The following is a 23873-nucleotide window of genomic DNA, read 5'->3' on the forward strand; positions in this document are numbered from 1 at the left end:
AGACCATTCAACCCTATCAAAGGCCTTTTCAGCGTCGAGGAGACTGCGACACCAGGTATTTTGTTTTTGTTAGCAAGGTGAATTATATCAAAGAACCTTCTGAGATTATTGGAGGACAATCTATTAATCATGAAGCCAGTCTGATCTGGGTTGACCAACAGGGGAAGACATGACTCCAGTCTCTTAGATAGCATCTTGGTGACCAGTTTACAATCTGTGTTAAGGAGAGAGATTGGTCTATAGGAAGTGCACTTTAGCGGGTTTTTCCCTTTCTTGTGGATTACAGTAATCACTATTTGAGAGAAGGACTCTGGAAAGCAGCTTTTTTAAGTACCTCCATAAGGTAGGGGACCAACAGCTCCCTAAATTCTTTATAGAACTCTGGAGGGAAGCCATCCTCCCCAGGAGATTTATTAGAAGGTAAGGATTTAATGGCCTCCAACAATTCAGGGACTGAGAAGTGTTCACTCAGGCGCTCGCTGTCTTCCCCTGACAGGCTTGGGAGGTTGAGAGAGGAGAGAAAGGAGTCTATCTCTGATAGATCATCGCTTGACTGGGAAGTGTAGAGGTCTTCATAGTATTTCTTAAAAGTATTATTAATTTCAGTAGGGTCGAAAGATATCTCTTTAGTGAGAGTTTCTATGGCATTAATTGTCCTCTTACTTTCCTCTGCTTTCAGTTGCCATGCCAATACTTTGTGAGCTTTCTCTCCAAGCTCATAATAACGCTGTTTTGATTTAGTGATGGCGCTCTCAGCTTGATATGTGTTCAGAATATTATATTTAATTTTTTTATTTACCAAAAGCCTGTATAGATCATTAGTCGGGCCTCTTTGGTAGGTTCTCTCTAGCTCGGAGATTTCAGATTCAAGAGCACTCAGTTCCACACCGTGTTTTTTCTTCAGCCCTTTAGTATAGGAAATAATCTGTCCCCTCAGGTAGGCCTTCAATGTGTCCCAAAGAATGAAGCTGTCAGGAGCAGAGGGTTTGTTTGTCAAAGTAAAAATATTGATCTGCTCTTTGATGAATGCACAAAATTCAGGTTGCTTTAGAAGTGTAGAATTTAGTCTCCATCTATATGCTCCATTTACCTTGGTAGGAATGGAGATTGATAATACCAGAGGAGAATGGTCACTAAGCAATCTGGGGAGATACTCGACATCTAACACTCTATGAAACAGTTGTGTCGAAAGTAAAAAGTTATCTATGCGTGTGTGTGTCTTGTGTGGGTGTGAATAAAAAGAGTAGTCCCTATCCTGTGGGTGCAACTGTCTCCAGATGTCTAGTAAATTGAGATCTTTCATGAATGACATGGTGAGCTTGCCAGCTTTGGTAAGAAGTGAGGGTTTATCAGAAGACCTATCAAGAACTGTATCTAAGCAAAAATTAAAATCTCCTCCAACCAGTAGCCATCCTGGTGGTGCTTGAGCAACCTGAAGGAAGACATTCTGAATAAACATATGGTCATCGAAGTTAGGAGCATAAATATTCAATAGGGTCCAAGACTCTGAAAACATATGCCCGTGCACCAAAACAAACCTGCCAGAGGGATCAGAGATGGTGTTGTTGACGCAGAAGGGGATGTGTCTACTTATCAAAATTGCAGTTCCTCTTGCTTTGGAGTTAAAAGAGGATGCAAAAACTTGTCCTACCCATTACCTCTTCAATTTATTGTGTTCACTGGCTGTAAGATGTGTTTCTTGTAAAAACACAATGTCAGCCTTTAATTTTTTAAGGTATGTATAGACTCTTTTCCTTTTAATCGGGCTGTTAAGATCTTTTACGTTGAATGTGACATATTTTAGTGGATTAAGCATAGGTTGGGTTTCAAATATGTAACTGAATAGAAATCTATCATATGCAGATAATTAGGAAATGTTTCAACTTTGGTTTGAGCACAAAAGTGACCTGTGTGTCTCTTTAGGGAGGAAACAATAAACATAGAAAAAAGGAAGAAGAAAAAAATAATAAAAATCCTACCCACCCCGATTGTCAGACTAGAGCAATAGTCCCAACAATCAAACATGAATACACTTGTAGAGATACGTTGCTGCTCGCTTTCCATCTTGCTCTTACTAGCTAAACCTTGGCGTAAACTAAAACCTGCGAGCTCTCTAAATTGAAAACAAACGTTGTGAATAGATATTTATGGCTGAATATTTACTGCCCACGGTAAGGCCTGCTTGAGTCTCTTTACGAAAGATTAACATAAATGAGGGAGAAAGCAGTGGGCCTAAACCCACTTATTGCTTCGGCCAGTAGATATGGACTAAACCAAAATATACTCTCCTGTAAATGTAATAGAACTCACCCCGGGAAGATACGGTTAGTTGAAAATGTACAAATCAATTAAAGTTACCGGGAGATACCAGCAGTTCAATCCGGATAAGAGAAAACAAACAAACTGCATTTTATCCCCCAGAGAGACCGTCCTGGCTCAGACTCAGACGTTGCTCAGTTCTCAGCTCATCTGGCCGGGGTTTCGGCGCTGATGTTCTGTGGGCGCGTTCGATTTCCAGCGGCTTGGTGAAGTTGGTTATGCCTAGGACCTCCGGAATCCATTGAGTGAAGAAACGGACCGGGTCACGGCCCTCGCTGTCCTCTTTCAATCCCACCACATGGATATTACTACGTCTACTCTGGTTATCCATCTGATCTACTTTGTTTTTGAGGTAGGCATTGTCCTTTTGCAGTTGTGTCAAGACCTGGTCATGTCTAGCGATGGTATCTTCAACTGTGCTAATGCGCAGCTCTGCCTCAGTCGTTCTCAAAAGGAGATCATTCATGGAGGATTTCAGGTCGTCAATGGAAGAATGGAGTTCAGCCGATTTCTTATCGATTTTCAGAGAAAGACCTCTGTTACCATCCTGAATTTCCCGGAGGAGAGTAGCCAGCATGTCGGCAGGCTCGCAAGAGGCTGCTGAGAGCAACAGTCTGGAACTGTCGTCTGAGTTATGAGGGCTAATGCTAATCTTTCTAGCTGTAGCGTTATCGTTATCTTGGGAATCAACAACGTTTTGGTCGTCCTTCTTGCCTCTTGGTCGGAGGTCCATGGCTCTTTGGGAAGGTAAGTACTTGACAATTTATCAGCCGATGTTAGAATATTGTTTCAACGTTGTTATTTAGGTTAAAATAGAATAACTTTGAAGAGCTCGGTTTGTCAACGTCTGCTCAGCTCCGCGACATCACGTGTCCCCCAAGAATTTCCCTGTATTTAGCGGCATCCATCAGATTGGATACTCCAATTGCCGCTATGGAGCTTTGCAGCTCCTTCGGGGTTATCTTTGGTCTCTTTGTTGCCTCTGATTTAATGCCCTCCTTGCCTGGTCTGAGTTTTGGTTCACCTTCCCTCTTGGCAGTTTTTTTGTAGTTCCATATACATTTTTTAAAATTGATTTGATTTTGCTTCATGGGATGTTCAAAGTTTTCAATATTTTTTTTATAACCCAACCCCGATCTGTAATCCACAACTTTGTCCCTGACCTGTTTGGAGAGCTCCTTGGTCTTCATGGTGCCACTTGCTTAATGGTGTTGCCGACTCTGGGGCCTTTCAGAACAGGTGTGTGTGTATATATATTGAGATCATTTGACAGATTATGTGACACTTAGATTGCACACAGGTGGACTTTAACTAATTATGTGACTTCTGAAGGTAATTGGTTGCACCAAATCTTATTTCGGGGTTTTATAGCAAAGTGGGTGAATACATATGCACTCACCACCTTTTTTAATTTTTTGAAACAAGTTATTTTTTTCACTTCACCAATTTGGACTATTTTGTATGTCCATTACATGTAATCCAAATAAATATAATTTTAAATGAGTTTAATGCAATAAAATAGGAAAAACGCCATGGAGGATGAATACTTTTGCAAAGCCCTGTGCTTTACCTGGCAACATGGACTGTGAGTTGCTCTTCATAACTTAACACTTCAGGAGTCTCATGTAAAAGTAGGATATAATCTCTGATTTTTATTCATTTAATTAAATACTGTACATAGATGTCGAGTACAGTCTGAAATGAGAGTGAATACTTCTAGATTAGTTTTTCAGTGCAATGAAACAGGGTTGTGTTCAGTGGGATGTGTAAAGTTGCAGAATGTTGAGAGAAATATATTCTGTAGAGCAGACGTGCATCTGTAAACTCTTTACAAGCCATTTGAATCTAAAACTCAATGTTGCATCTCAACTTCAATTAAATAGTTTCACACTTGGAGCACATTTCTATGATTATGGCCTATGGTCTTCCTTTGTAAAGATTTGAATCACTTAAAAGTAGTCAGTGATTCAAAATGCATGCATTGTACAGTAGGAATACAAACAAACAAATCATCCTTTTCGTAACTAAAATGTCAGTGCTCTCTAGTCTCTCTTCTCTCTGGTCATCTTGATCATGGTCTCTGGCGAGCGATACAGGAAGATGAGCTTCTCAAACAGTGTTTCCTCCAGCTCCATCTCACCAGTCTCTCGCACAACAAAGATGTCCGTGCAGAGCTTCAACACCCGATCCACACACGGCAGCTCCTCAAACATGATGGAGCGGGATATCCCGTTGAAGAATTCCCTGACAAACTTTCCAACGACCAGCACCACAGACATGTACAGGCCAACGATTCTACCGTAGCAAGTTGGAATGGCACAGGAGGTGGTATCAGGTTGCAGGTCGAGGCCAGACAAGCAACATAAGTATATGGGATTTCATGGAAAAGAGGACAAAGAGTTTATTTAGCAGTGAGAACAAATCAAGTCAAAGCGTCAATCAGCAGTAGAAACATTAAATCAATCGCCCGGTTTGGTAAAAGCTGAGTGATTGGGCTGGAGAAATGTAACCACAGAAATTCATAGACAAAGCTTTGGATGCAAGGACTGATCCACAATATCAAAATTATAGTTCTAACCATGTTTTGAGGCTATATAGTGTTTGTTTACATTTTATTTACAAGCTTATATTTTGGGTTCTGATGGGGAATGACAGTTGAACTAAGCTCATAATTATAAGTTATATTCTTCAAGAGTCAATGGGTACATACAGTATTAATTTATAAGTCTAAAACTGGCTGTATCAACTGCTGATTGTCACTTTGAAGGGATAGTTCTCTTAAAATGTAAATAGCTCCTGAGGCAGCATTGAGTTTTAGTCTTTACCTACCCCTGTCCTGCTAGAGCACCCAGGCTGGAGGGGCTGACTTTGTCGTTGAACACCACTATCTCAATGCTGTGACAGCTGCTCTGGATGTGCCCTTGTCCAGGAGTGCATTCCTCCACCATCCACCACTGACCCCCCTCTGCACTTCCACTGTCTTCTGCCCGCTGTAGTTTGATGGACAGGGGCCGGTAGAAGGCCAACATCTGCAGGTCCTCAGGCCTATCTGAGTGTTCTGGGATGTTGGAGATGGGTCAGGGAAGATTTGAATAAGTGAGAAGCAGAGACCATGACCTTCAGTTGACTGGTTCAGTTGACTGGTTAAGATCCATGGTTATACAAGCATCTGCATTTGTTAAATGTATTTTCTGTACAGTATGATGGTTGGATAGAGGGTTACTTACCTACTTCCAGACGGGTGGCCATCTTGGACTCCAGTCCTCCGGGACCTCTGATGAACTTGGGCAGGAGAGACTCAATGACCCTTGCAGAGAGAATGAATGACAGCATATCAGCACCAACATTCTATTACCATTGTGATCATATCTTTTGTATGTGGAGTTCTTTTGAATGTAATAGGTTCCTCTACAACTAGCTTTCAGAGCGGTTATTTTAGGTTATTTTATTGACAGTAATGTCATGTTGACTGTGGCTGTAAATTTTAGTAACAGTTGATGTAGTGAGAGTGCTGTGATGATGAGACTCACACAGAGTCACTGCGTGTCCCTATGAGCATCTGAACTATCTGGTCCCTCAAGGCCCTGTCCTCATACTTGACAGTGTGTTCCCCCACGGTCTCCACGTTCATCGACAGAGACGCATTCCTGGGGAGGAGGAGCACACGTACACACACATACACAGAGTGAAATCACTACCACTATCACGAACCGGTTAAGTTGTTTATTATAGCTGTATCATATGGCATATGTTTTTAGCACAAACCATACAATCTTAGCTTTGACACAAGGTCAAAAAGTCAGACCTCAAGCCTTAATGGCGTTATATACCCCTTTCACATGTAACCAACCTAGAGCCCTATCCAACCCTGCTACACTGTACCTGAGTAGGACCCATCGCAGGGTGATGTAGATGTGGGTGGAGTTGCTGAGTTCATGGATCATAGCATCACGGCTGGCAGGGCTGATGCTCCACAGTAGACTGGCATCACTCTTGATCTTTGCAATGACAATGTCCTCGGCCATGTAGTTCACAAGGAACTGCATGGCTGACTGAGAGAGTTAGAAAGAGGAGTATGTCAGAGGTCCTTAGGGTCAATTCCACAGTCCCTCAAACTTGCAACTTGTTGTAACAAGATCCTCTTACCGGGTGAGTGGCATAGAGGTTGGTGAGCCGGTTGAGGCCTGCCTCTGAGTATGGCATCAGGTTCTGCTCCTGGGCACTCATTGTGAAAAGTGGCTGTATAAAATGTACACAGAAAACATCAGCACTAACAGTCTCACAGAAGGAGAACATTTTACCAAAATAGAAAGATTGTGAATTTATGAGGTCATCTATACCTCATATCCTGCTATGCTGAGCTGAATTGAGACATCTAGAGGCTGATTGGTCACCCCAGCCACTGACTTGACCAATGACATGAAGAGGAGGGGGAACCAAATTACGCTGATGAGGAAGAATATGATGAAGCCGCCCATTCCATACTTCACCACCATTTTCTTCTTCTGCCCTGGGGTGTGTGGGTATTTCTGTACAAATTAAAGAGAGAATGATTCATAGTTCAACACAATTCAACACAATCAGTCAGATCTACTCTCTATGGAGGTGAGTTTGAGATTGACAACTGCTGCCAGTCTATTGGCAGTTCGGCATCCCAGTTACCTTCTCCGACTCCCTCCAGCACTTGAGTATGAAAATGTTGGCATAAATGTCCTCGACACAGATCCAGCTGCCCAGGCTGAGGGTGGTGTCAGTCCAGACCCAGTCCATCACGGCACGCAGCTCTATGAGGAACGGAACCAGGCGGAACCTGAGGAGGAGGCAGGGACAACCCATAGAGATAGAGGACACAACATTGTATATGTCCCATTATGGTGTCTGTGAGAGCATGGCAGTGCCATTGAGGCCATCTTCATTTTAAAGTAGTCCATTTTATTATTCTACAAATGTGAGTTGGAAAACAAACTGGAAGGTTGTTTACTGTCACCTAGAGGTATAAAGCCACGGTTGGTGATTTACTACCAACTGCAATTATGGAATGTTTTCTCACTGGTATAATTAATTGGCTGATCCCTCCTGATGACATGGATTTGTTATTAGGATCCCCATTAGCCTACGCCAATGGTGACAGCTAGTCTTACTGGGGTCCGACACGTAACAAAAAAGAGAGAGACAAAAGACTTTACAATTTACATGCAGATGAAGTGGGAAGTTTACATACACTTAGGTTGGAGTCATTAAAAACTTGTTTTTCAACCACTCCACAAATTTCTTGGTAACAAACTATAGTTTTGGGAAGTCGGTTAGGACATCTACTTTGTGCATGACACAAGTCATTTTTCCAACAATTGTTTACTTATAATTCACTGTATCACAATTCCAGGGGGTCAGAAGTTTACCTACACTAAGTTGACTGTGCCTTTAAACAGCTTTGAAAATTCCCCAAAATTATGTCATGGCTTTAGAAGCTTCTGATTGACATCATTTTATTTTTGTATTTTTTTTATTTCACCTTTATTTAACTAGGTAGGCCAGTTGAGAACAAGTTCTCATTTACAACTGTGACCTGGCCAAGATAAAGTAAAGCAGTGCAACACAAACAACACATGGAATAAACAAACGTACAGTCAATAACACAATAGAAAAAAAGTCTATATACAGTGTGTGCAAATGGTGTGAGGAGGTAAGGCAATAAATAGGCCACAGTAGCGAAGTAATTACAATTTAGCAAATTAACACTGGAGTGATAGATGTGCAGATGATGATGTGCAAGCAGAAATAGTGGCGTGCAAAAGGGAAAAAAGTTTTTTTAAACAATATGGGGATGAGGTAGGTAGATTGGATGGGCTATTTACAGATGGGCTGTGTACAGCTGCAGCGATCGGTTAGCTGCTGAGATAGCTGATGTTTATAGTTAGTGAGGGAGATATAAGTCTCCAACTTCAGTGATTTTTGCAATTCTTTCCAGTCATTGGCAGCAGAGAACTGTAAGGAAAGGCGGACAAATTAGGTGTTGGCTTTGGGGATGACCAGTGAGATATACCTGCTGGAGCGCATGCTACGGATGGATGGGTGTTGTTATCGTGACCAGTGAGCTGAGATAAGGCGGGGCTTTACCAAGCAAAGACTTATAGATGACCTGGAGCCAGTGGGCCTGGCGACGAATATGTAGTGAGGGCCAGCCGACGAGAGCATACAGGTCGCAGTGGTGGGTGGTATATGGAGCTTTGGTGACAAAATGGAATGCATTTGAGTCAATTGGAGGTATACCTGTGGATGTATTTCAAGGCCTACCTTCAAACTCAGTGCCTCTTTGCTTGACATCATGGGAAAATCAAAAGATATCATCCAAGACCTCAGAAAAAAATTCTAGACCTCCACAAGTCTGGTTCATCCTTGGGAGCAATTTCCAAACCCGTCTCAGTTACACCAGCTCTGTCAGGAGGAATGGGCCAAAATTCACCCAACTTATTGTGGGAAGCTTTGGGAAGGCTACCCGAAACGTATGACCCAAGTTAAACAATTGAAAGGCAATGCTACCAAATACTAATTGAGTGTATGTAAACTTCTGACCCACAGGGTATGTGATGAAAGACATAAAAGCTGAAATAAATAATTCTCTAAACTATTATTCTGACATTTCACATTCTTAAAATAAAGTGGTGATCCTAAATGACCTAAGCCAGGGAATTTGTACTCGAATTATCAGGAATTGTGAAAAACTGAGTTGAAATGTATTTGGCTAAGGTGTATGTAGACTTCCGACTTCAACTGTTCATTTAATTTAAAAACATGTAGTGTGTGTGTGTGTGTGTGTGTGTGTGTGTGTGTGTGTGTGTGTGTGTGTGTGTGTGTGTGTGTGTGTGTGTGTGTGTGTGTGTGTGTGTGTGTGTGTGTGTGTGTGTGTGTGTGTGTGTGTGTGTGTGTGTGTGTGTGTGTGTGATCATGATGATCATGATCATGATGTTATCCGTCCCCATAGGAAGTACCACCCAGTTGACTACTTCAAAAAAGTGGAAATCCTTAATGGCGCTGCCCATGTTAAAACAGGCTTTTGGGCCCTAGAGTCCTCACTATCTCTGTGGGACAACTCTGGTATTATGGGATGTTCTGGCCTTTGTTAATCTATCATAGAGCATTGACTGTACCCTTGAAAGAGGAATAGGTTGAGGTAGTTATAGTTCTTGGTTAGGAAGTTTCCCAGCACACGATTTGGGTAGCCACACTTGATCTGGTAGGCTGAGAGGCCAAAGTAGATGCACTTCACAAAGTACCACAACTGTGCCACCTGGTTCATGTTGAACCTCCTAGAACACAAGAGAAGGACCATGAAAAAGGTCAATAAGAAGCTCCTTTTTTGATGGTTACACATGTATTCACACTGTAATTAAATGAATGAACATTAACTCTGACCTCTCAGTCACCCCAGGGAGTATGAAAAACATCCAGAAGTGGATACCAAACACCAGCACCACTTGGAAGACACATTTTCCCACAAGGGTTTTGCGGAGATAGAGAGCACGGTCCACTATCATGGTCCCAAACTGGATGAGCAGCATGACCAGGAAGGCCGATGGGACCTGGTCCTCCCCAAGAGCATCTGTGATGTCAGCAGCAGCACTGTGTTTCTGTTCCGACACAAAACAGTGGAAGAAATCCACTTGAAACAAGTAGGCCAAATAGCTTTCCAAATTCAATTGTGACTCAACACAGGTATTCTCTTTTTTCCTTTTTCTCACCCCAAAAGCCCAGTATCCAAATATTATGACAACGAAGTTGACCACGTCAATCAGAAACATGAGAGCGTAGACATCACACACTGGGCTGTACTCTGGGTGAATGATGTCATAGAAGAACTGCCTGATAGGTAGGTATATGTGTAGGGCACTGCGAAGACAAAAGAGGACCATGACTGAAAATGTCCATTCATTTTTAAACCAGTACTTAACCATGCACTCATGTCCCGTCAAAAGTCCTGCCTCCAGGAGTTGTTTGTAAACTGCCAGTTATCACCGGGGATATGGAATGAAAGTAACAGAATACACCTACAATGAATAACCATAAGTATAGAGTGCTAAATGCTCACACTTCTATGATAGCAGCTTTAGCCTCTAGCATCCTTTCTCTGATCAGCTTCTTGATCCTTTCCTTCCTGGTCAGGGGAACTTTATTGTGGTGCCTCTTCTTCGAGTGGCGCTTTTTGAGCTGCATATCATCTGCAAGAATATCACATTTACATCAAGATACATTAGTATATTCAGGTTGGGTAACATTTCCCATCTGTTCAGGCAACACCCCATTTCAACTATAATACCCTCTCAAACAAACTCATTAGTTCAGCACTGTTTAGTCTCCTGAATGTATGTACCGTTTGTCTTAGTGGAGTTGGCTTTTCCCCGTCTGCGAAACAAGGATGCAGTTGAGGCCTGTAGAGGAAGGAAGGGCAGTCTTCGCTTCGGCTGATCCCCTGCTTTGTCTCCTCCACTCATCTTCTTCTTCTCAGTCTTCTTCTTTAACTTCTTGAAGAAGTCCGGCATCTCAACCTCTTTGTTATCCCAAAGACCGTGACACTACGGAGAGAAGAAGAAGTTTTGCATAATTGTGCTTTATTATCTTTTAAATGATGTTCCACAGAAACCAGCATTCCCGTCAGTACCTTTAGAATGGAGCGATGGAAGAACAGAGCCAGGAGCTGTATCAAGTCAAAGAGAACGTAGCCATCTTTCTTCTCCACCCCAATGATGTTGGGCAGAGCAAAGGGCCGGTCCGCATTGATGCCTCGGTAGGCCGAGGTGGTCCAGGGGAAAAAGCCAAACTGGAAAAAATACTTGACCACCACAATCAGCTGGAAGAGATAGGAATCATCAATCACCCATACATAAAATGTATGCACGCATGACTGTAAGTCGCTTTGGATAAAAGTGTCTGCTAAATGGCATATATTGTTATATAAAGATATACACACAACATTACCAAAAGTATGTGGACACTGCTCGTCGAACATTTCATTCCGAAAGCATGGGCATTGATATGGAGTTGATAACCCTTTGCAACTATAACAGCCTCCAGTCTTCTGGGAAGGCTTTCCATTGGATGTTGGAACATTGCTGCGGGGACTTTCAATTCAGCTACAAGAGCATTAGTGAAGTCAGGCACTGATGTTGGGCGATTAGGCTTGGCTCGCAGTCGGTGTTCCAATTCATCCCAAAATTGTTCGATGGGGTTGAGGTCAACGATCTGTGCAGGCCAGTCAAGTTCTTCCACACCGATCTCGACAAACCAAATCTGTATGAACCTCACTTTCTGGACTGTGGTATTGTCATGCTGAAACAGGAAATGGCCTTCCCTAAACTGTTCCCACAAAGTTGGAAGCACAGAATCGTAGAATGTCATTGTATGTTGTAGTGTTAAGATTTCCCTTCACTGGAACAAAGGGGCCTAAACTGAACCATGTAAAACAGCCCCAGACCATTATTCTTCCTCCACTAAACTTTACAGTTGGCACTATTCATACGGGTAGTGTAGTGTTCTCCTGGCAGCCGCCAAACCCAGACTCGTCTGTCAGACTGCCAGATGGTGAAGCTTGATTCATCACTCCAGAGAACGTGTTTCCGCTGCAAGCTTTACACCACTCCAGCCAACGCTTGGCATTGCGCATGGTGATCTTAGGCTTGTCTGCGGCTGCTCGGCCATGGAAACCCATATGATGAAGCTCTCAACGAACAGTTCAAGTGCTGACATTGCTTCCAGAGGCAGTTTGGTACTTGGTAGTGAGTGTTGCAACCGAGGACAGACGATTTTTACACACAATGCGCTTCAGCACTCGGCGGTCCCATTCTGTGAGCTTGTGTGGCCTACCACTTCGCAGCTGAGACATTGTATCTCTTAGACGTTTCCACTTCACAATAACAGCACTTGCAGTTAACCGGCGCAGCTCTAGCAGGGTAGAAATTTGACTAACTGAGTTGTTGGAAAGATGGCATCCTCTGTCGCTGCCACATTGAAAGTCACTGGGTTCTTCAGTAAGGCCATTCTACGGGCAATGTTTGTCTATGGAGATTGCATGGCTTTGTCCTCGATTTTATACACCTGTCAGCAAAGATATGGCTGAAATAGCCGAATCCACTCATTTGGAGAGGTGTTCACAAACTTTTGTATTTATAGTGTATATTATTTATAATTAACCATCAATCTAAATAATCAACCAGCCAACCAATCAATCAACATATCACTTCATTGGGGGTGCCTGCTGTGCATACCTCTGTGTAGATGATGGCTGCCATCCAGAAGCGCTTGGTTGGGCGTGGCACAGACAGCATGGCCCAGAGGAAGATAAGGATGGGCAGGATCAGACTGAGCAGCGAGGCAGACACCATGTGATTCAGGATGATCACAAAGTAGCACAGCATCTCTGACTTAGACACCATGGTGTTGTACAGGGCAAACACCAGTCTCAGGTGTCTCGGAAGAGACTGGAAGAACTGATCAGACGCTTCAATTTCATCGTTCCCAAACATACTGCAATAGAGGAGAATCACAGTACGTGAGAATTTTTTTTTTTTTTTCTTATTCTCAACTTTACTATAAGGTACTGTGATACAACTGAATGGGTACACTTGACTATACTATGATTGTAACAAGAAAAACCAAGTCTCAATCTCCCATGACTGACTTGTTGAGCAGTAGCTCGCTGGCCGTGAGATTCCTGGTCTCACTAAGAGGCCTGGAGGAGTCTGGAAAATCTTCGCTGTTCTCATCAAACTCCAGATAGTCCAGGGAGATGGATCCTGAAATCATCACAGCTTTTTCCCTCTCCTCCTCTTCGTCCTCCCTCCATTCCTCCTTCTCCATTCTATATTCCTCCTCCACTTTATATTCCCCCTCCTCTTCTTCATATGCATCCTCTCCTTCTTTACTGTCCTCCTTATTGGGAACAGTATCATCATGGCTGATGAAAAATGTCATTCAGAAAGAAAGATGGATATAAGATGGAATCAAACAAACTATGAGTTTATAGAGGGATATAGAAAGTTAGTAGATATGAAACCAAATATACAGCAAGTCAAATAAAATAAGAGTTTATTTGTTGAGGAGGAGCTGGAAAAACGGCCACCTTCTCCATTGGCGCCATCTTGAATAATGGTTTACGGTAAACAGAGCAGAGGAAACCATAAGTGCATAAGTGTCACCATCACCTTAGTGGAGGGTCTTCAGTGTCAAATGAGTCAAGGTCCAGGTTGGTAGTTTTCAGTAGTTTCCGTCTGAGTTGGTCGGCAGCGGCCTGGAGTATAGGAGGGTCATCAAGCTCATCCAGAGTGGGCTGACGAGACCCAAGCAGGGTCTCATCCGTCATGCAGCTAAGACATGATGACAGGGAAACAGGTTGACCATCCTGGTCCTATGAAGCCATTCATAAAGCCTCCATAAAGAGGTTATAATGCAGAAGAGCATAATAGTAGAAATACTCAATAATACATTTAAAACTGATCGGTTCTGTATAATACATGCAGCCTGCTAATGGAATAGGTAACGAATTTCACAAATGAATGAATCAAGACTCTGTAGGTGATGCTAACCTGGACAAGCTGCTACCCCAGGAGATTTTGGAGTGGGTGTGTTTCAACATGGAGTAACCTCGTGCTGATGACGGCACAGGTGGAGGGGAGGAGACAGGGGGAACTATGTCTTCCTGGTCTTCCAGGGAGGCCAGGGTGTTCTGTCTGGACATCCAGTTCTCATAGAAGCGCTTCACGCTCTCCTGTGACACCTCTTTCCCCTGTAAAAGGAACATTTTATTTTTGTCAACACTGCAGGGAGGACATAACTTAAAACAGGGTTTTACAAGTGAAATGACGTATCCCCTGTGGATGAATGTTACTTCACCTTCTTCTGTTGCTGGCCAAGAAGAGCCCTTTCAAAACGTAGCACTTTGGAGATGTCCAGACCATCTTTGCAGAAGGAGTTCAGGCCCTCAGTGAGGTCATCCAGAAGGGACAGGATAAACACCCATAAAAACTTGAGCGAGTCGATAATCCTCTGAAATATATTTTCTGTGAGAAGACAGAAAAATTGTATCAAGTTAGTGGCAGTACACAGACTTCTAGAGTTATTCTACTGTATATCTATGAAGGGTCTGTTGAGGTGGAATGTTGACCTTTCTCCTCCACTTCATTTTCCTCTTCCAACTCATCCTCACTAGACTCGTCCCTCTCAATGCCTTGGATCAGACAATTAAAATCATGATGACACAAAACAACACATTAGTTAATCTGTCTCTATGACATAATTATGCAAACAGTCCCATACAAACCAGACCCTCTTACCTTGCTGTCTCTGCAGCTGTCTCTTTGCCCTCCTCTTCTCCTCTTTTTTCATCTTCGACTCTTCTTTTCTGTGCAAATTTAGGGCTGCTTTGGAGCTTGTGACCCATGCCTCATAGGCTAACTGTGGAGAAAGGAGGCACATTCAACAACGTACCCTAACACTATTTTACAACTCCTTGTAGTTTGTCTTCTTTGTCCCTCACCTGAAAAGCAGATTTCTTCTTTGTTAGTGTCTCTTCCTCTTTCTTTTCCTGGACTTCCTCCTCTTCCTCTTCACTGTCACTCTCAAATAGATGGTAGCCACAGTTGTTTTCAACTGGAGGAAAGAGAGAAGTGTGAAACAACAAAGACATAAACTCCTGCTCATTCTACTTTATACTATTGCAGGATGTGAACTGTTTTGATCACTTAAAATTCCTTGAGTTTGAATTTAAAACATGACAATTCTTAATGAGATTGAACCATATCCCCCTATTGAAGTTCTGTTTGTAACTGAACAAATCTGAATTTTATTACTTCGGTTAACCCTTACCACCAGGCCGTGAAACCCATGGTCTCCACCATTTCTCCTGATCATTCTCTGCCTTCTCAATTTCACCTGGAAAACATATTCCCCCATTCATCCCATCCCTCCATCATAAATGTATCCTTTCATTCATTGAGACTGAGAAGAATAATGAGTTGAGTCTCCGCTCACCTTAGAATGTAAAACGATTTGAGCAGTTTTAATAGTCTAGTGCTATTGAATCTAATATTAAAGCTGGAGGTAAACATAGCCCCTAACCACAGAGCTAGGATCAAACTATCTTACCTCCCAATTCTAGTAGGGGTAAATACAAATATCAGAGTATACGTTTAAGAACGGACCCTTCGTCAGTGGTTATGGACAACTTCTACTAGCTCCATGACACTCACCCTTTGGCACTATATCAGTAGGGGGCGCTGTTACGTCTCCTTGGCCAGGCTTACTCTTCTGTTTGGATTTGATCTTCTCCATCCTAGAGGAAGGGTTCAACACAGTGAATTAAAACAATGCAACAATAGCAAACCCCTTTGACTGAACACTAGATGAGAACAAACAAGCTGCTGTGGCATAAGTCTTACTGCTTCTTCAGCGTCTCCACAGACTTCTTCTCCATCTCCAGTCTTGCAGCAACCAGTTTCTTCACTTTGGCTTCAAAGAGCTCAGCACCCCTTGAAATATGAAAGAAAAACAACCTATGTGGTCATACATTCAGCTGGTTCCATTCAATAGATTAATAAACCGTCATCTCAAAACTTTACTGGTAAGGAAGTGGTCAGGTCAGCAACTAGATCATTCTAACCTGGAGGCCAGAATCTTGGAGGCCTTGAGGTCAGACACCATATACAGGAAGTAGTAGCTGAGGAAAACCCTCCTCTGAGCCAGGAGCACAGTGAAGCAGATCGCATCCCACACGATGCCCGCCTCCCCCTCCGGCAGCTCACACTCATCATCAGGAGCAGCTGGGAACACACACATATACACACATATGTAAGCACACACGCAGGTGTGCACGTAGCTAAACACATACAGACACAGATAGAACAGGCTACATAAATGCACAACAACACACACAGTGTGTTAATGTGATTATCAGTCACACTTACGGAGATCATAGCCTTTGATTGTACAGACCATGCTGAAGGCCTGAATTAGCCAGCAACCATTCTTCAACAGGCTGTCCAGATAAGCACATGAGCCAAGCTGTGGACACACATACAGCAAGACAGATAGCTCAGAGGAGACAGAAGACGGGACATGAGACACTGATAGTCAGTAAGTGGAGCTGTTACATTAGCATCAAAGAATGAAGATTAGTGCAGTAACACAGAACAGGCTGTTAGCATTGATGAGTGATTAAAACCAACTGCGTTATTAGCATAATACAATGTGGTACACATAGTATATGAATGAAAAATCCCTTTCAGCAACGAGGATAGGCTAGGTTTGAGGATGGGCTAGCTGAGACAGTGAGTGATTAGCTGGCTAACATACAGATAGCAGGTTCTTCATGCCGATGACAAAACAGGTGTAACCGATGAGCCAGTCCCAGAGCCTGAGGATGTATCGTACAGGCTGCATGAGCAGGCTGCCCCCGAACAGCATGAAGTAGAAGCAGGCTAGCAGGTAGCCCAGGCAGAAGATGTTAATGCGGGTGGTGCCTGTGATGAAGATGAGGCACAGCACCAGCCAGAAGAAGTAGCTGAACACAAACACCTTGACCATGTCCAGGTAGGACCTGAGGGAAGAAGAGACATCCATATTACCAATTGAGTGGGTGCAGGAGTTTTTCTATACCATGTAACCAGACTGAGAAAAACTCTGGGCCGTAGTTGTAGGCTGTAAGTTGTTTCATGAAAACTATAAAAGAGTTGTCTAAAGCACTTACAGGTCTGCGGCCACGCTAGCTTAGAGAGTCCACTGACCTGCAGTGGAGGAAGTTGTTGACAGGGATGTACTGGTTGAAGGAGCGTGGGTCCAAGCTGCGGCTAATCTCCACGTTCTCCCCGCCCATAAGGCGCACCACGGCACGGTTCTCCTCCTCAAACACCTTCCACTGCAGCGATGAGCACATGAGCAGGAGGTGGTCGTCTGGACACGCAGAAAAACAAAATGGCTGCCTTGATCACTTACACTACATGACCAGAAGTATGTGGAAAACTTGCCCGTCAAACATCTCATTCCAAAATCATGCGCAATAATATGGAGTTGGTCCTTCCTTTGCTGCTATAACAGCCTCCACTCTTTTGGGAAGGCTTTTCACTAGATGTTGGAACATTGCAACGAAGACTTGCTTCAATTCAGCCACGAGCATTAGTGAGGTCGGGCACTGATGTTGGGCGATTAGGCCTGGCCAGTTCAAATTCATCCCAATTCGTTCCAATTCATCCCAAAGGTGTTCGATAGGGTTGAGGTCAGGGTTCTGTGCAGGCCAGTCAAGTTCTTCCACACCGATCTCGACAAACCATTTCATTGTCATGCTGAAACAGAAAAAAGCCTTCCCCAAACTATTGCCACAAAGTTGGAAGCACAGAATCGTATACAATGTATGCTCTAGCGTTAAGATTTCCCTTCACTGGATCTAAGGGGCCTAGCCCAAACTATAAAAAACAGCTGCAGACCACCTTATTCCTCCTCCACCAAACTTTGGGCAGGTAGCGTTTTCCTGGCATCTGCCAAATCCAGATTCGTCAATCAGACTGCCAGATCACTACAGAGAACTCATTTCCACTGCTCCAGAGTCCAATGGCGGTGAACTTTGCACCACTCCAGCTGACGATTACATTGCTAATGGGGATCTTAGGCTTGTCTGCGGCTGCTCGGCTATAGAAGCCCCTTTCATGAAGCTCCCGATGAACAGTTATTGTGCTGACATTGCTTCCAGAGGCAGATTGTAACTCGGTAGTAAGTGTTGCAACTGAGGACAGACAATTTTTTGATGCACTATGCACTCGGCGGTCCCGTTCTGTGATCTTGTTGTTCTTAGACATTTCCACTTCACAATAACAGCACTTACAGTTGACCGGGAATGAAATTTACGAACCGACTTGTTGAAAAGTGGCATCCTGAGAGAGGTGACCCTTTATATGGGGCAATAAAAAACCTAGGATCAAGTTTTCCACTTTATCAAAACCTGAATCTAAAGGTGGTCTTGCCCTTCCCTCCCTTCAATTGTACTACTGGTCTGCCCAAATCCACAACATGCTAACATGGATCACAAACAGACAAGAGTCAACGTGGATTCAGATAGAAGCCCAATCCTGTTGTTCATTGCCCTTAAGCTCAATTATATTCATTAATAACTTTAGTGAAGTGGGCAACATAGCCAAAACCTTTGCGATTTACAGCACCCTACTAGCGTGGAGGGACTGTAAAAAATACCTGGGCATTTCCTTCCAAATATGTTCTCACTCGCCTATAGTAGGCAACCCAGACTTGCCAAAAGCCCTGAGGGATGCCAACTTTAATCTTTGGCATACTCTAGGAATCAGGACCTTTTCAGACCTATTTCATCAGAAAACCACTACACTGAAATCCTTTCAAGAGCTCTGCAGTGAATTCGATGTGCCAAGATCCCATTTTTTTAAATATCTTCAAATTAGACATGTAATTTCCTCATTTACCTCCAAGAGGAGGTTTAGAACTCAGTTGAACGAAGTTGAAACCCTTCTTGTCACAGCACAATCCATTAAAGGCAAAATATCTTACATCTATAGACTCCTTTCTGAGAAAGGAAGCTCCTCCTTTACTCCTTTGAAAATAATCTGGGAAAAGGACCTTGATTTGACTATTAGTGATGAGTTATGGGCGGAGGTTTGCGACAGGGTATACTGCTCCTCTACCAGTGTAAAAATGAAAGAATCTAATTACAAATTTTATTATACTCCTTTGAGACTCCATAGAATGAAAACAGATATGTCTCCTAACTGTAAAAGATGTACCTCTGAATGTGGAACCTATATGCATGTATTTTGGAGCTGTAGGGAGATTGCCAGATTCTGGCAATCTGTACATACTGCTGCACAGAAAATACTAGAGGTACAGTTTGATATGACCCCGTGTATCTATCTTCTTAATGCCCAGCAGGACTTTGTTCTTGATCCTGACAGAGAAAATCTGCTTATGACTATTACATACTTTGCTAAGAAATGTATTCTTCTATTGTGGGCCTCTAATACCCCCCCTACATTTAAAATGTGGATTGACCAGATTGTTGACTTTCTTCCTCTTGAAAAGCTCACTTATGACCTCCACAAGAGACAGCCCAAGTTTGATAGACTCTGGTCCCCACTATTCAACTATATTTCAAACTGGACAGAGTGAACGGGGTGACTAGGGAAATGCGCAGATACATTTTGTGTAAGGTACTGTAAAACCTAAAAACGAATTATTGGCCCGTCGTCTCAGCGAATGCTTGAAATAGCTGATAAGAACCTTGATAGTGCTGCTGCAAGTGTTATATGTTGTTGTTTTTTGTGTGTTTTTATTTTAATCTAGTTTTTGAGTACGTGTGCGTATGTGTGTGTGTGTGTGTATGTATATGTGCGTATGTATGTATGTAGGTATATATATGTACCAAGGAAAATATATAGATTCAGAAAAATAAATGCTTTACTTTATCATTCATTTCAATTGTATTTTTATTTTTTCAAATGTATTATTATTTTTTGACTTTTTATTTTTTTAAAGCCTGTCACATCTGTGAATGTGGAATGTGTTTTATTGGTTGATTGAAAAACAAAAACTTAATAAAACTTTAAATTGAAAAGTGGCATCCTATGACGGTGCCAAGTTGAAAGTCACAGAGCTCTTCAGTAAGGCCATTCTACTGCCAATGTTTGTCTATGGAGATTGCATGGCTGTCAGCAACAGGTCTGGCTGAAATAGCCGAAACCAGTAATATATATATAGTGTATGTAGGAGATACAAATTGATGTTGTATGAATGGATTTACATTACATACTATATACAGGACATTCGGAAAGTATTCAGACCACTTGACTTTCTTTTGTTACCTTTACAGCCTTATTCTAAAATGTACTAAATTGTTGTTTTTTTCTCACCAATCTACACACAATACCCCAAAATGACAAAGCAAAAACAGGTTTGTAGAATATTTAGCAAATTCATAAAACCGAAAAACTGTACTACAGCCTTGAGTCTTCTTGAGTATGATGCTACAAGATTGGCACACCTGTTATTGGGGAGTTTATCCCATTCTTCTCTGCAGATCCTCTCAAGTTCTGTCAGGTTGGAGGTGGAGCGCTGCTGCACAGCTATTTTTAGGTCTTTCAGGTCTCTCAGGTAAGTCTGGTTCTGGCTGGGCCACTCAAGGACATTCAGAGACTTGTCCCGAAGCCACTCCTGCATTGTTTTGGCAAGTGTGCTTAGGGTTGTTGTCCTATTGGAAGGTGAACCTTCACCCCAGTCTGAGGTCCTGAGTGCTCTGGAGCAGATTTTCATCAAGGATCTCTATGTACTTTGTACCTTTCATCTTTCCCTTGATCCTGACTAGTCTCCTAGTCCCTGGTGCTGAACAACATCCCCACAGCATGATGCCGCCACCACCATTTATTTCATCTTTATTTAATTTGGTCTTGCTGCGGGCGATTCCCTGATCCACCTCTACGCAGGCGACACCATTCTATATACTTTCGGCCCGTCATTGGACACTGTGCTTTCTAACCTCCAAACGAGCTTCAATGCCATACAACAATTCTTCCGTGGCCTCCAACTGCTCTTAAACGCTAGTAAAACCAAATGCATGCTTTTCAACCGATCGCTGCCTGCACCCGCATGCCCGACTAGCATCACCACACTGGATGGTTCCGACCTTGAATATGTGGACACCTATAAGTACCTAGGTGTCTGGCTAGACTGCAAACTCTCCTTCCAGACCCATATCAAACATCTCCAATCGAAAATCAAATCAAGAGTCGGCTTTCTATTCCGCAACAAAGCCTCCTTCACTCACGATGCCAAGCTTACCGTAGTAAAACTGACTATCCTACCGATCCTCGACTTCGGCGATGTCATCCACAAAATCGCTTCCAACACTCTACTCAGCAAACTGGATGCAGTTTATCACAGTGCCATCCGTTTTGTCACTAAAGCACCTTATACTACCCACCACTGCGACTTGTATGCTCTAGTCGGCTGGCCCTCGCTACATATTCGTCGCCAGACCCACTGGCTCCAGGTCATCTACAAGGCCATGCTAGGTAAAGCTCCGCCTTATCTCAGTTCACTGGTCACGATGGCAACACCCATCCGTAGCACGCGCTCCAGCAGGTGTATCTCACTGATCATCCCTAAAGCCAACACCTCATTCGGCCGCCTTTCGTTCCAGTACTCTGCTGCCTGTGACTGGAACGAATTGCAAAAATCATTGAAGTTGGAGACTTTTATCTCCCTCACCAACTTCAAACATCAGCTATCTGAGCAGCTAACCGATCGCTGCAGCTGTACATAATCTATTGGTAAATAGCCCACCCATTTTCACCTACCTCATCCCCACAGTTTTTATTTATTTACTTTTCTGCTCGTTTGCACACCAATATCTCTACCTGTACATGATCATCTGATCATTTATCACTCCAGTGTTAATCTGCAATATTGTAATTATTCGCCTACCTCCTCATGCCTTTTGCACACATTGTATATAGACTCCCCTTTTTTTCTACTGTGTTATTGACTTGTTAATTGTTTACTCCATGTGTAACTCTGTGTTGTCTGTTTACACTGCTATGCTTTATCTTGGCCAGGTCGCAGTTGCAAATGAGAACTTGTTCTCAACTAGCCTACCTGGTTAAATAAAGGTGAAATAAAAATAAAAAAGTCAGTTAAGAACAGTTAAGACGCTTGGCATTCAGGACAAAGAGTTCAATCTTGGTTTCATCAGACCAGAGAATCTTGTTTCTCATGGTCTGAGAGTCCTTTAGGTGCGTTTTGGCAAACTCCAAGTGGGCTGTCATGTGCCTTTTACTGAGGAGTGGCTTCCGTCTGGCCACCCTACCATAAAGGCCTGATTGGTGGAGTGGTACAGAGATGGTTGTCTATCTGGAAGGTTCTCCCATCTCCATCAGGATCTTGGTCACCTCCTTGACCAAGGCCCTTCTCCCCTGCTCAGTTTGGCCGGATGGCCAGCTCTAGGAAGAGTCTTGGTGGTTCCAATCTTCTTCCATTTAAGAATGATGGAGGCCACTGTGTTCTTGGAGACCTTCAATGCTGCAGACATTTTTTGGTACCCTTCCCCAGATCTGTTCCTCGACACAATCCTGTCTCGGAGTTCTACGGACAATTCCTTCCACCCCATGGCTTGTTTTTTTCTCTGACATTCACTGTCAACTGTGGGACCTTACCTGTATATAGACAGGTATGTGCCTTTCCAAATCATGTCCACTCAATTGAATTTACCACTGGTGGACTCCAATCATGTTGTAGAAACATCTCAAGGATGATCAATGGAAACAGGATGCACCTGAGCTCAATTTAGAGTCTCATAGCAAGGGTCTGAATACTTATGTAAATAAGGTATTTTTGTTTTTTATTTGTAATACATTTGCTGAAATAAAAATAAACTGTTTTCGCTTTGTTATTATGGGGTATGGTGTGTAGATTGATCAGGACTATTTTTATTGAATCCATGTTAAAATAAGGCTGTAACGTAACAACGTGTGGAGAAAGGGAAGGGGACTGAAAACTTTCCAAATGCACTATATCGTAGACAATGGCCTGAATCCTTGAGATATGCATTCATACTTTCATGTAAATCAAGAAAGATTGTCAATAGGAGATTTCCCCCAAATTACTGAAATTGGAAATTGCTGGGATGAAGACAGAGAGACTCACAGAAAATGAAGTAAGGGGCAGGACGCATGGCGAAGTCAGGCAGATAAAGCCACTTGATGAGGTTGGAGGTCAGGGCCTGACTGGAGGTCCTCCATGGATAATCTGACAGATAGAGGAGAAAATTAAGAAAGCAGTGATAGAAACTATTTACTATTCTATCACAGGGTAACTGCACATGTTTTTAATGGCAGTAACTCTAGAATGAGGCCTATGTAATATGCAATCGTGTGACTCAAATCCTAATCACACATCAATTATGGTGTAGTTACTACTGTAGTACATTGTAATCTCCAGATATCTCTCCTTACCGACACAGAGAGCGGGAGGGATGCCGATACAGAGCAGGTACTGCAGCACCATGAGTCCTGCAGTGAAGCAGCAGTACTTAGGCCACACCTCCCCTATGGCCTTCCTGCGTCGTCGTGACAGAACAGCCATCAGAGCACAGGAGTGCAGCAGCGCATAGAAATCCATCCGTTGGCCAATCACATTCACCGCCACCACAAAGCACACCTGAGGGACAGGAAGACCATCTCAAAGAGCTATGCAACCACTGTGACATGATGATACTTCAAAATGAAAACATATAGATTAATAGCACAAAATCTCAAATGGAAGCTACAGTAAAAGAGCTATATTGGTTGTAGCTACTCTACCTCCAGGCCAAACTTGTAGAAGAAGTAGTTGATGAAGTACTTGATGCAGGGCAGGATACCTTGGTCCAGGTGCTGGCGTGTGATGCCTTGGAAGATGATGCTGAAGGAGGGGACCTTGAGGTCATTGTGGAGGCGATAGTAGAGCTGGTGTCTATGGACCGTCACCTCAAACACCAGCAGCCCCAGCACCATCAGGTGGTT

At 43.0% G+C, this 23873-nt stretch overlaps 1 protein-coding gene across 1 annotated transcript in view; it reads right to left on the reverse strand.

The window, feature by feature from the left end:
• Positions 1 to 3951: 3951 nt before the first annotated feature.
• Positions 3952 to 23873, reverse strand: part of LOC118360290 (piezo-type mechanosensitive ion channel component 2-like) — a 37067-nt gene continuing 17145 nt past the window's right edge. Inside the window, exons 21-51 of the mRNA XM_035739584.2 lie at positions 23673 to 23873; positions 23325 to 23529; positions 23017 to 23118; positions 17091 to 17256; positions 16660 to 16903; positions 16272 to 16368; positions 15968 to 16127; positions 15747 to 15836; positions 15558 to 15640; positions 14846 to 14958; positions 14643 to 14763; positions 14474 to 14536; positions 14203 to 14369; positions 13896 to 14095; positions 13515 to 13676; positions 12992 to 13267; positions 12579 to 12837; positions 10976 to 11164; positions 10688 to 10889; positions 10406 to 10535; positions 10059 to 10206; positions 9733 to 9947; positions 9468 to 9626; positions 6982 to 7129; positions 6660 to 6848; positions 6466 to 6558; positions 6202 to 6371; positions 5850 to 5966; positions 5547 to 5626; positions 5149 to 5377; positions 3952 to 4614 (exon numbers count right to left, since the gene is read on the reverse strand). Of these exons, the coding sequence (XP_035595477.2) occupies positions 4362 to 4614; positions 5149 to 5377; positions 5547 to 5626; positions 5850 to 5966; positions 6202 to 6371; positions 6466 to 6558; positions 6660 to 6848; positions 6982 to 7129; positions 9468 to 9626; positions 9733 to 9947; positions 10059 to 10206; positions 10406 to 10535; positions 10688 to 10889; positions 10976 to 11164; positions 12579 to 12837; positions 12992 to 13267; positions 13515 to 13676; positions 13896 to 14095; positions 14203 to 14369; positions 14474 to 14536; positions 14643 to 14763; positions 14846 to 14958; positions 15558 to 15640; positions 15747 to 15836; positions 15968 to 16127; positions 16272 to 16368; positions 16660 to 16903; positions 17091 to 17256; positions 23017 to 23118; positions 23325 to 23529; positions 23673 to 23873 (5031 nt within the window). The 3' untranslated portion in view covers positions 3952 to 4361. The remainder of the gene's footprint in view (positions 4615 to 5148; positions 5378 to 5546; positions 5627 to 5849; positions 5967 to 6201; positions 6372 to 6465; positions 6559 to 6659; positions 6849 to 6981; positions 7130 to 9467; positions 9627 to 9732; positions 9948 to 10058; positions 10207 to 10405; positions 10536 to 10687; positions 10890 to 10975; positions 11165 to 12578; positions 12838 to 12991; positions 13268 to 13514; positions 13677 to 13895; positions 14096 to 14202; positions 14370 to 14473; positions 14537 to 14642; positions 14764 to 14845; positions 14959 to 15557; positions 15641 to 15746; positions 15837 to 15967; positions 16128 to 16271; positions 16369 to 16659; positions 16904 to 17090; positions 17257 to 23016; positions 23119 to 23324; positions 23530 to 23672) is intronic.

The sequence above is a fragment of the Oncorhynchus keta genome, chromosome 27 (genome assembly GCF_023373465.1).
Source record: "Oncorhynchus keta strain PuntledgeMale-10-30-2019 chromosome 27, Oket_V2, whole genome shotgun sequence".
NCBI lineage: Eukaryota > Metazoa > Chordata > Actinopteri > Salmoniformes > Salmonidae > Oncorhynchus > Oncorhynchus keta.